Here is an 11,265-nt window from a genome sequence, read left to right as displayed (position 1 = left end):
ATAAAATTTAATCCAAACTAACTGTAATATCTTGCATATTTTAAAGTAAAACATATTTAAGAATTTACGGATTTTTACAAAGGTAAGTTACATATATTATATTAATTTTAAATGAACCGTAGCTGGTTGAAGAAAAAATGTGTAAATAGTGCTATAGTACTATAGAAGTTGTACAAAGTATTATCAAACTTGAAATTCGTATGAAATTGTTCGCATGGTTTACAACATTTATATGATATTGGGACATTTTCAATGAAAATATTTTACGGTATATTTTATAATTTATTTAAATGAAAAAATATATTTATTTTACAATTCAAAATTAAAACACAGTATCTAACTGTTTTATCACCTTTGGACAATATTTTCTAGCTAAATTTAAATAAGGCGCGTTGGAATCCAATGAAAGTTCCAAATGAGCACTCAACTTATTCCAGAAATGGACTCCCTTGCTATCCTTGATTTCATTATCAACAAATCGAGTATAATTGATATTAAAAAATTTCTGCCATGATGTGTAATAAATGGCATAAAATGTTTTAGGAGGATATATAGTCAAATCTTTGCAATGAGTCAGATTACCGAATACAGTGGGTCTTCTACAAACTGCATCCGTCATTCTGGAAACAACAACAAAAAAGATGAAAATATAAATATTGCATACTAAGTACCTTTTCACAACATCTGGTCCATTTCCAGCCCATGTTTCTCCATTGTAGTTCTTAACAATGTTATATAAACAATATTCCGCATACTTATGACCACTACCATGTATGCTAAAAGCCATAGCTCCATTAGCCATTTCGTTTACTGTCTGTGGCACGACGAAGTTAGTATCCATTTTTTCAAGGCTTTTCATGACGATTATGTCCAAATCCAAGTACATACCTCCATATTTCCACAGTGTTAACATTCTACAGTCGCTTAATTTGGTTAATCAAAAATGAATGAAAAAATTTTTAACTGACCTTAATATATCGCTCGCGTGGACTGTTTGATACAGAGACTTTTTCAGTTCACCATTTTTGAATAGTTGCTCAACAGGCGTATTACTTACATACTCTTCAATGTTAATCCGGTACAGGAACACGTTGTCATAACTTAAGACAGCTTTCATAATGCGATCTGGTTCTATGTTCGTATCGCCAATCAACCCCGGAGATAAATATAGTAGGTTGACGACCGTGTTAGGGTTTGCTTTTGCTGCCGATTCGACGGAACAAGCTTGCCTAGCATTAAGAATAATTCTTCCAGCCCTGTCAGATCTACAAGTAGTTTCCAGAAAAAATATTGAAGGTTTGTCGAATTTGGCTTTAGTGATAACCGGCAGCGATGGTGCATGTTTTTCGTAACAGTACAGATCTCCCGTTTCAACAAACAATGCGATTTCCTTTACTATAAACAAATGTGTTGTTGTTTTTCACTATTTCAAATAATTCACGATAAAATGTGTTACCTTGATGTAAGGAAAGGTGGGTGTATGAAAATACTATTAACATAATACAACCCACTGTGATGAAACAAGTTTTAATAAATCTTCTTGTGCGAGGTAATTCCATTATATAAATTTTGTCCTAAAAAGTAATACATTTTAAATCGAATAGATAATAAAACGTCTCGATATACACGCACATATTTATAATATACTAGTACCGATATTATATCAGGAATTAAATTTTGCCTTCGATTATCGTGCATTATCATTCTCATTCCTTACATTGTACAGATTTTGCAATTGTACAAAAATTCCCCTTGATAATAATGACACTAGTACTTAACCAACGAATTTCCTTATTCTGTAACTTATTGTCGTCCGCTAACGAATGAAATTATAATTAAATCAGATCATTCACGAATAACGGTTTCCGTTGGGTAAGAAAGTTGCATTGTCAGAGACCTAAATGATAAGTTTTACTAAATAATAATTTAATTTGTCCACCAGCATTTTTATTCTTTATAAAAAATCAACCAGTAAGTTATCATTTTATTTCTTTATATTATATTGATATTCTACAAATGTAAATGAATAATTTTAGTACATTCAAAATTGTTTATTTTAAAACATATAATAATAAGTTATAATAACCTTGTTGTTTTCTCATCATTTATTTTACTAACACTGAAAAAATTGTAATTAAAATAATTACTAGAAACAAAAACCCTGATTTACTAGAAAATGATAGAAATGTTTATTAGAAATATGTTAATGTACAAATATTTTATTTGTTTATTGTATATTTTGATATTAGTTATGTTTTAATTAAATATATATTAATACTTACTGTTTTATGACATAAAAGTAATATGTTATTTCTTTTATACCTTATTAGATAGATTTGGAATATAATTAGATTAGATTCAGACTAATCGTAATTTCAATGCTCTACAACATAAATACATTTACAAATACATTTATTTCTGACAAACTTGATTAAAATTCATTTATTTAAATAATACAATTCATATTTGATAAGGATATTTTTATATTTATGCAACATTTATTAAAATTCAACAAGCAGACTGACAAAAAATCATAAGAATAAATTAAATTTGAAGACATGTTTAGTATTGGTTAATAAAAATACTACAGAACTATAATTTATTAATTTAATAAGATTAAATGATTCTATAAGTTCATATTTTTAAATCGAAATTAGAATTTAATTATACCAAATAAGAAATATTTTATAATGAATATTAGATGGATTAATTTACAACAATTTTAATGATTTTCAAATCTGAGCAAAATGAATGAGTTTACTAATTACAAGACCGTTTAATACAAATATTTGAAACAGACACATTAATTTAACATTTTAAAATAAGTTTGTTCATTAGTACATTCTTTCTACAAATATAAAAGAAATCAATCTATAAATTGTTAACATTAGAATATCATTATACTTCATTGACAAGTGTACTAGTATTGTTGTAAATATGTAAATATTATAAATATGGTAGTGTACATATATTTTATTTGTTTTTTTTTTTTGTATATTTTGATAAGTTAGTTTTGTTATAATTATAAATATATATATATTAATTAATTAATACTTACTTTTAAGCGAGTAGTATGGAGATTTACCACTTTGACATATTTTGGCAGATAAACCAAATTGTGGTTACAAGTTATATCGACACGAATTTTTACAAAGTCACGCAGTATGATAAATTTAAATTGTTACTTTTACTACAATTCATCCATTTGAAGCAAATTTTAGTTAACCTTTGTGAAAATCGCACATAGTCTTTGCATTTTAGAATTGAAACTCACCTGCTATTCTGTTGGAACTTTTTAGACTTTTGTAGACAAAGGTATGTTTATAATTAATTCTGTCACAACTGACAGAAAAGGATACCTAATTTCAAAATAACTCATAGAAGATATGCAATTGTTTTTATACTTTAGAACTACCTTTTTTTAAATTTTTAATTCATTCATAAAACTTGAAAATTGGATAAATAATTCGTTTTTTTCTTCATGATATTTATTTTTTAATGAAATACACAAATTAAAAAAGAATATGTGAATTTATAGTTTATAAAGTTTTTATAATTATTAACTTTTCAAAGTGGATCATTTTTTTTAAATTCTATTTACAAACAAAACTTTCATTGATTGTATTTGGTCTCTCAATAGATTCTGAATGTTGCTAATTGTTCCCCACTTCTGGTTTGAGATGTATTTTATTGTGTAGATCTGACTATATTTGGGTTTGATCTGCTGATTCCTGATTGTACTGGACTGTTTGTCTTGTGAGCCTGTCGATTTTTTCATTTCCTTTGATTCTACCAATAGCAATGAAATCTGTAGGAAGACAAGATTCACACTTTGTTTTATCCTTTATAATTTCTTTCACCAGTCTGAAAAGAGGGTTTTTTGAAAACAATTGTTTGGCACTGAGTAAGTAGCAAATAAGTGATTTTTGTGTTCTAAAATCTTGAATGTGTAGTATAGCCTTATTTATATACAGTTTACTGTTCTTCATAATATGGAAATTAAAAATTTTATTTTTATAAATAATAAACAAATAATTTCTAAGATTAATCAATAACTTATTTAATTTCAAGCTCTAGCATAAAAGATAGATGAATGTGAATATTATGATGAAAAGGAGGAAAAATAAGTATATAAATATAAATCTTTTTCAGCGACTTCAGAAGTGGATTATTTGAATTATTCAAAAATTAAAATACCAATTATATTAAATTGCAATCAATATATTGAAAATATATATGGAAATAAATTTTATTTTATTTATATTAATAAACATTGATATAATTTATATTAATAAACATTGATAAATTAAATTAAATTGCATCAACAACAGAACTTTTAAACGAGTAATAAAACTAATATCGTCAAATTCTTTGGGAAATTAATAAAACAATTAATTAGAATTAAAAAAAAATAACAATATTAACTGTTAACATTTTTGTACTTGGTGGGTTCCTCCTTTGCTCTATGACCAGCTTCCAACTTCCTTGGCTTACATACGTACGAACTAGTGAATAAATTCTTGATCTGTAGCTCGCCATTCATTTCTAAAAGCATTAGCAACCTCTTTCAAATTTTGGGACTAGTGTTTGCGAGCATATACTTGTCTTTGAAGGTGGTGTTAAATTGAAATGTTAAATTGAACTGCAGTCTGGTGAACACGAAGATTATTATATACAAATATTGTCATAATTTTGTAACATCAACGCACGGTGAAATCAGCTATTGCTGTCTACAAAAAATAAATTTGCTCCAAATTCATGAGCAAATGGAATAGTAATAAACTGTCACCATTTAGACCCTGTATCCAAATATGGCTATCGTAGTGTATGTATATCTACATTGTGAACAAACAATTAGACAGACTTACAACGTCCAAAGCCTAAATGTGCAATTTGGTCTAGCAAAAAACTGTCCTGTCTTCTGGTTGAACCTCGTTGTCCACCACCACCAGACGTATTGGCATTACCAGTTTTCCGATAATTTTTTTTTTTGGGGGACAAAGAGGGGAAAGTTTAAAAACCTCTCTCCGGGCACCGATCCGAAGATCACAACCATAGGTGTTTACCATATATGATAAATCATACATGGGGGAAAAGAACGTATATTTGCATATACGAGGTATGCTGAATCAGAAGACGGGACTGACAAAGATGCCAGCCCCTGTTAACTGGGTTCGGAAGAACGAACCCAATCTGAAGAAGATCCGAGATCTTTCTGGGGATGGATTGGATTTGCAGGTGTTGGATCCATTAGCTCCCCACTGCCACTGGTTTGCGGAGCGGTACTGAGCCTCAGGACCACGACAAGGTGGATCCATCCTGGGACTTTCCGATAAGAATTCCAGGTGCCATTTATTACACTTTGTAAGATATTATGCATGTAACTTATTTGATGTTGACTCAGGTTAAAATGTCCCAAAATTGCATATAATTGCAAAATTTACGGTGCTAATGAACAGATAAATTGAGGATGAACCCAATAAAATGTGTTTAAATTAACATTTTTTTTTAATTAAAAATTTTGCAAGAAATGAAATATTATATATATTATTATATATAGCACAAATTATTTTATTTTTCAAAAATATTGGAACATTATGCTAATAACATAATATTATAATTATATGAATACTCTTAATACCCAAATTTTATTTACTTCCACCAATCCATTCAATTCATTATACATTATATAATATTCCAATATTCTTGAAAAATAAAATAATTTGTGCTATTTTGATTTTTGGAGGTGTCCTGTTTTGAATTATGCCAAATTATATTTATGTATACATATTGAAAGTATTTTGAAATTTATAAAATCGAAAACCGAGTAACCGACGAATAAGGTGAAAGATTCCACCAAGAGATGTCTGCAATAGAATAAAATATAGACAAAATAGCAGAGTTTCTGGTATGAGCAAACGATGGAGGACTATTGCTTGTTCCCTATGCGTGAAGATAAAGATGAAATGAAAGAAAAATATAGATTTAGTAGTAAATTTCTTCTTATCTTTTTTTGCCGCAACATTTTTATGTTTTTATATGCTCTTAGTCGGCTAGGTCCTGAAAATGTGTTTTAGAATACATTATTAGTTTGGAATATTAATATTATTAAATTCATGAAGAAATTACTTGTCTATGAATGCGTAATTTAATTACGAATCTAACGAAATAATCAGTTTCCACAAGGCTTGCCATTTTCTTCGAATGTTGGTTTAAATAAAAAAAAAAACAAATATACCGATATCTATGTGGCTTATATGAAAAAATAGAACAAGCATGTGTTTTACCTTGTTTATTCAAAAGAAAAAACATTAAAAATGGCGGTCTCAAAACTCTTCAAAATCAATCAATAAAAATGACAATTGAAATGTTTTTTTGAAAAATGTATACATTTTCAATTGGTTAAATATTCTGAATATTGATTTTTTAAGAAATTCATGTTTTTTCCGATAGAATCAACACATAGAGAACACGGGTGTTATAGGAAAAGCAACTCAGTTCAGGAGTCCGATTTAAAGGTAGTTAACTAGGGATGGATTGTCCCATGCATAATTTTTATATCTAAATCAAAACCGTTATGTTGTATGAATAAAACACATATATATTTACTTCATATAACAATATATTTACATTTTTTTAATAAAATACATCTCCTACTTATTGTTCTTATACAAGTATTTGATTATGAATTGATAAAAGTATCACAAAAAACTGTGAGTTATAAAATATGAATTTTGGTCATGTAAATCAATCAAACTAATCTATGTACAAACATTTATAGAGTTATTTCGTTATTAGAGCAAAGCAGGTTTTGGTGCTGTATACTTAAAAATATATATATTTATGTACAAGAGAATTAAATTATTACAAATTATACCAATTTCTTTGTAGATTATTGCTCAAGTTTGACTTTAACTTGAATAACTTTAAAATATTTTCTGCCCGGTCATATAAGTTACATTTTATGGTACCTAAGTCGAAGTGTAAAATATTAAAAAAAATTAAAAAAAAAAAAAAAAAATACACGCGACCTCAATATTGAACAAAACATAAAACTACAAATAATATTGACATAACAATATTTACATGTTGTTGAGAACTTATGACAATATAAAAATATAAATTGATTGCTTTTTAAAATTATTACTTAAGTCATCGTATTTACAAGTATTAATTCCTTATTAATATACAATAATATAAGAAGAAATGGACAATGTACAACATTTTCCTTTACAAACATATAAAATGTAATTAGTATAATTATAATTAAAATCATTAAATTATATCACATTACAAATAGTGGTGAAAATTTTAATTATATATAGTTCAATTGGTTTACAATTATTTAACTACTAGATTAACCTAAGGAGGTAGAAATTTAACTGAATCAACTGTCTTGCAAACTTGACTAGATGTTTAACACTTAAAAATATTTACAAATTAAAATAATTTAACGAGAAATTGAAAATAAATTGATGAGTTGATGAGTTCTACATTTCCAATATTTTGTTATTTAAATATCTGAATATAAATTGAAAAGTTTATACATGAATAGAAATTAAAATCGTGCAGACTATGATGAAATTCATAAATTTTAAATAAATATCCTATATTTAAATACACGTTGTAATAAAATTTTTTTATCAAAATGAATACTTTGTAATCAAATCACTTTATTATCTCGTTCAAACATTATGTTTAATAAACATGATGTCAATTTTTTATTATCCGTGGAGTAAATATTACTCATTTTATTGGTTACATTATCCAGAAATATTTTCGTATTTGTTTCCTGTTTACCATATTTTTCATCATTAAAATGCAATTCCAAATAAAACTTTTCGCTTTATTTTTACATTTAGTGTCTAAGTTCCGTCTTTTTAACTTTTTTGAACTTAAAGAATTACAAGTTTTATTTAATTAATTTAATTGAAATTATTTTTCTATACCCTAGCAATAAATCCAAGTAAGAAATAATAACCAGTGATTCGCTTACAAAAAAACGCCATAGGAACAAACAAACCAAAGCAGATAGAGCAAATAAATTCCAAATATACAGAATTAATTTCCTCAGCACCCTTACGTCTAAGACCCCTTGAGCATTTTCATGAAGATCCCGACGGGCTTGGTGGGCGGATCCTGCAAAGGAGTCAGGTTGCACTTGCCCCACAGTTCCTTGTAGCGCGCAGTCACAACAGGCACTAACTGGTCCTTATACCTATAAGCAGTCTTGTCCACTGTAGACGCCGTCTTGATACAATCGTTACCACCGAACTCGCAAATTCTGTAATGGTGAAGGATCGCCGCGTCCGACGGCACGTTCAACGTTCCGTGTCCCGGAACGAATTCCCAGATAAAGTGATTGCCTGCCTCCACCACCAGTTCCGGCCTGCAAATGTACTTCGACCGTTGCTTGTGGGGATGAAGTTTTGTTTTTCTTCGAGTCTTCTTCAGGGTGACCAAGCTGGAGGCCACCGAGTCCTTGAAATCGTAGATGGATTCGTCGTCCTGCCACTGCAGATAGAAGAACGCGTTTTGGAAGGAGTATGAGCCTGTGGTCCGGGTGTTGAGTCGTTTGTTCAAGTAACTGGAAAGGGCAAAGTGTTAAGAAACATTTTTAACAAATGTGGTATTCAAAATTAATACTCTCCTATGTACACAAACATAATTAAACTAGGGAGAAAAATATCTTCAACTATTAACATACACATGTAATGAATAAGTACAGAACAAACTTTGTTTTGTTGGCTAGAACAAATGTGTACCTAGTTAAATGTAATTATTTTAACATCATTAATTCGTATTAACATTTCCCAAATGCTCAAAGCAACTAAGCTACTATCAATGTAATGATAATTATGGGATTTTAAATGATATACATACGTGAAATTGAATACATGTTATCGTCAAGGCTAATTAACACCCACTGTTTAGAAACTGACTATAATTGAAGTATCGAGTTTATAATTTTTGAGTGTAACATCACTTCTTTATATTTATTTAGTTTTTTTGAGTTCCTTAGGAAATTAATAATTCCATTTGGAAATTTTTAATTCTTATTTTAGTTCGATGGTACATCACATAATATAAAAAACTCTTTAACAGTTTTGTAACATCAGAAGAAATTTAACATTGCAAAATTAATATTTAAAGTTTATCCAACATTTCTCTGTATATTTATATGTCAACATCCAGTTGAACACAGTTTTAAATGAAATTGTTTCTGAATGTTGTGCAGTGTCTTATTGTTTTACGACCGAGTTATCTTGTGCTTTGCAGAATGCTTTCTAATTGCAATCAGCACTTAATTTTATGGGCACATTAACAGTTATCAAACAAGTAAATTCAGCCAGTAACCTGCAATGTCTGTGATAAAGTTTTCGTCTGCAGAATGTGCCATTGGAGTTGGCAAAATTGCGGCAATGTGGCGCATCCATCTTCTTAATAGATGCTTTGAAAATTTATAATTACGAAGTGAAACACATCAATAATAATGTATAAGTTTTTCCGATTGAATATAATTTAATTTGGACATCATAAACTTGCCATATTTCGAGGCGTTGGTGTGAAAAATGACCACTTAACTATTATTTATCGATATTTTGTCACCATTAATCAGGACTGACCCTCCATCAATTCATTACAAAGGAAGGGACGCCAGATCGGTAGGTGGAAGAAAACAAACGCGATAAAAAAACTGTTAGTTAAAACACAAAGTGTGCTGTCAATGTGATATATGAGGGACTTTACCGAGCATGCAAATTTTCAACGATTCCAAATCCTTTTTAAAATAAATCAATAATTCCAAACCTTTATAAAAAAATAAACTCCACTCAAAAGATAATCTTACTCGATTAATTGGGGCAAAGTGTCATTGTAATTCGGTATGATGTACTCGTCCAAGTCGATCAACAGTACGTGGGAGTACTTGTACATGCTCCTGTACAAACAGTCGTTCAATGCTGCAAAGAGACCTTCAGTTCTGATCTCCTTCTGGGTGATCATGTCCAGCTGCCAGGGCAACATCGTGACGATGCCCCTGTTGATGTAGTCCTGCAGGATACAACCGACCTGCGGCCCCACCGTGTGGTTGTAGAACGTGAAGTGGTCCACGCCCATCAGCCTGTTCAGCTCGATGAACTCCAGCAACTGCATCTCCTGGAGCAGAACAAAAGGAAGAAATTAGATTATTTCCAATTACAGTTGTGTAGCTTTAGGTTTTGACATAAATGTATTCGTAAATTTTCCTTGGACTGCTTCAAATTGTCATTGCCCTCAAAACCACCCGTTCATTGAATAGAATTAACCCCGTCCGACTTCCTTATTCCGACTTGTTAGTACAATAAAAGTATCTACGCCTCTTTTAAATTGAACTAAACTGTCTTTTTATCTAAACGACAAGAAGTGGAGGCTATTTCCGTCGTTTCTGGGTTCTATTTAAATGCAAATTGAATTTAAGTCAAATAAATACTGTTTTGTGCCGTGCTAATATCCACCGTAGTGGAATTGGCTGTCGAATAAATACTAGAGGATTATATTTTAAGATATTTTGTGAACAAACTAATTTGTAATAATAATTCCAGTATTATAACTAAACTAACATTAAAAATACGTGCTCGAAGTTGAAAACACACTTAAAATTATAACAGGGATAATTAATTGTTACATTTCCACAGATATTTTCTGGAAAACAAGAAAACAAATAAATAATTTTATTTCGTTGTTACAGCGAGTTAAAACCAACGTAGCATTCCCGGCAATATATCAGATATGCCGCTGCTTTTCCTTTTATCATTTTTAACATTATTATTACGATCCTTAATAGAGAAAACCGATCAGAAAATAGTTTTATTTTAAAGGTTGTTTTAGAATAAAGCACTTCTCTTTTCATTACTTCAATTGAATTAGTGAATCATTCAATTAATATATCATTATCACAACAATTGAATAAGTTTCTTCTCTTGTCAAAAAAATGTAATAAAATAAATTGATACTAAATATTAAAGTGTCTAATTGTAAGACATCAAACTTTACGTGCCACGTGCTTGCGACTTTTATTTCTTAACGTCTTGTGTAATAAATTGAACTTCCGAATGTCCTAACTTTAGTGCAATAACAATTTTATTTTGTGTACTTTTAAAGGAACCATATAAACCATTGAAAATAATCTGCCAATACCAATTTATAGCTTTTTAATTAAAGATTGTGCCATTTTTAGCAGGCCTTACAACTGATTATAAAATGTAAACTTCCCTAATTGAAAGT

General features: G+C 29.3%; 2 protein-coding genes across 3 annotated transcripts in view; both read right to left on the bottom strand.

The window, feature by feature from the left end:
* Positions 1-269: 269 nt before the first annotated feature.
* LOC109608855 (lactosylceramide 4-alpha-galactosyltransferase-like) lies at positions 270-3,229 on the bottom strand. Its single transcript, XM_020025410.2, has 5 exons — positions 3,059-3,229; positions 1,457-1,574; positions 969-1,395; positions 672-914; positions 270-620 (listed from the first exon to the last, which is right to left on the bottom strand). Exons 2-5 carry the CDS (start codon positions 1,557-1,559, stop codon positions 323-325), a joined length of 1,071 nt encoding a protein of 356 aa, XP_019880969.2. The 5' UTR covers positions 1,560-1,574; positions 3,059-3,229; the 3' UTR covers positions 270-322.
* A 3,371-nt stretch (positions 3,230-6,600) lies between these two features.
* LOC109608840 (beta-1,4-galactosyltransferase galt-1) overlaps positions 6,601-11,265 on the bottom strand; it is a 63,928-nt gene continuing 59,263 nt past the window's right edge. For both annotated transcript variants that reach the window (XM_020025393.2, XM_049962090.1), the window contains 2 exons: positions 9,851-10,158; positions 6,601-8,587 (listed from right to left, as the gene is read on the bottom strand). In XM_020025393.2, the coding sequence (XP_019880952.1) occupies positions 8,086-8,587; positions 9,851-10,158 (810 nt within the window). In that variant the 3' untranslated portion in view covers positions 6,601-8,085. The remainder of the gene's footprint in view (positions 8,588-9,850; positions 10,159-11,265) is intronic.

This window comes from Aethina tumida, chromosome 1 (assembly GCF_024364675.1).
Source record: "Aethina tumida isolate Nest 87 chromosome 1, icAetTumi1.1, whole genome shotgun sequence".
Classification (NCBI taxonomy): Eukaryota; Metazoa; Arthropoda; class Insecta; order Coleoptera; family Nitidulidae; genus Aethina; species Aethina tumida.
The sequence above is the reverse complement of the archived record's forward strand: the minus strand, read 5'-3'. Positions and strand labels throughout refer to the sequence as shown.

Excerpts from the sequence above, each read along its gene's own strand:
- LOC109608855 (XM_020025410.2), bottom strand. The coding sequence starts at position 1,559 with ATGGAATTACCTCGCACAAGAAGATTTATTAAAACTTGTTTCATCACA. Across the intron at positions 915-968 it reads CACGCGAGCGATATATTAAG|AATGTTAACACTGTGGAAAT; the intron begins GTCAGTTAAAAA and ends AAGCGACTGTAG. Across the intron at positions 621-671 it reads GGACCAGATGTTGTGAAAAG|AATGACGGATGCAGTTTGTA; the intron begins GTACTTAGTATG and ends TGTTGTTTCCAG.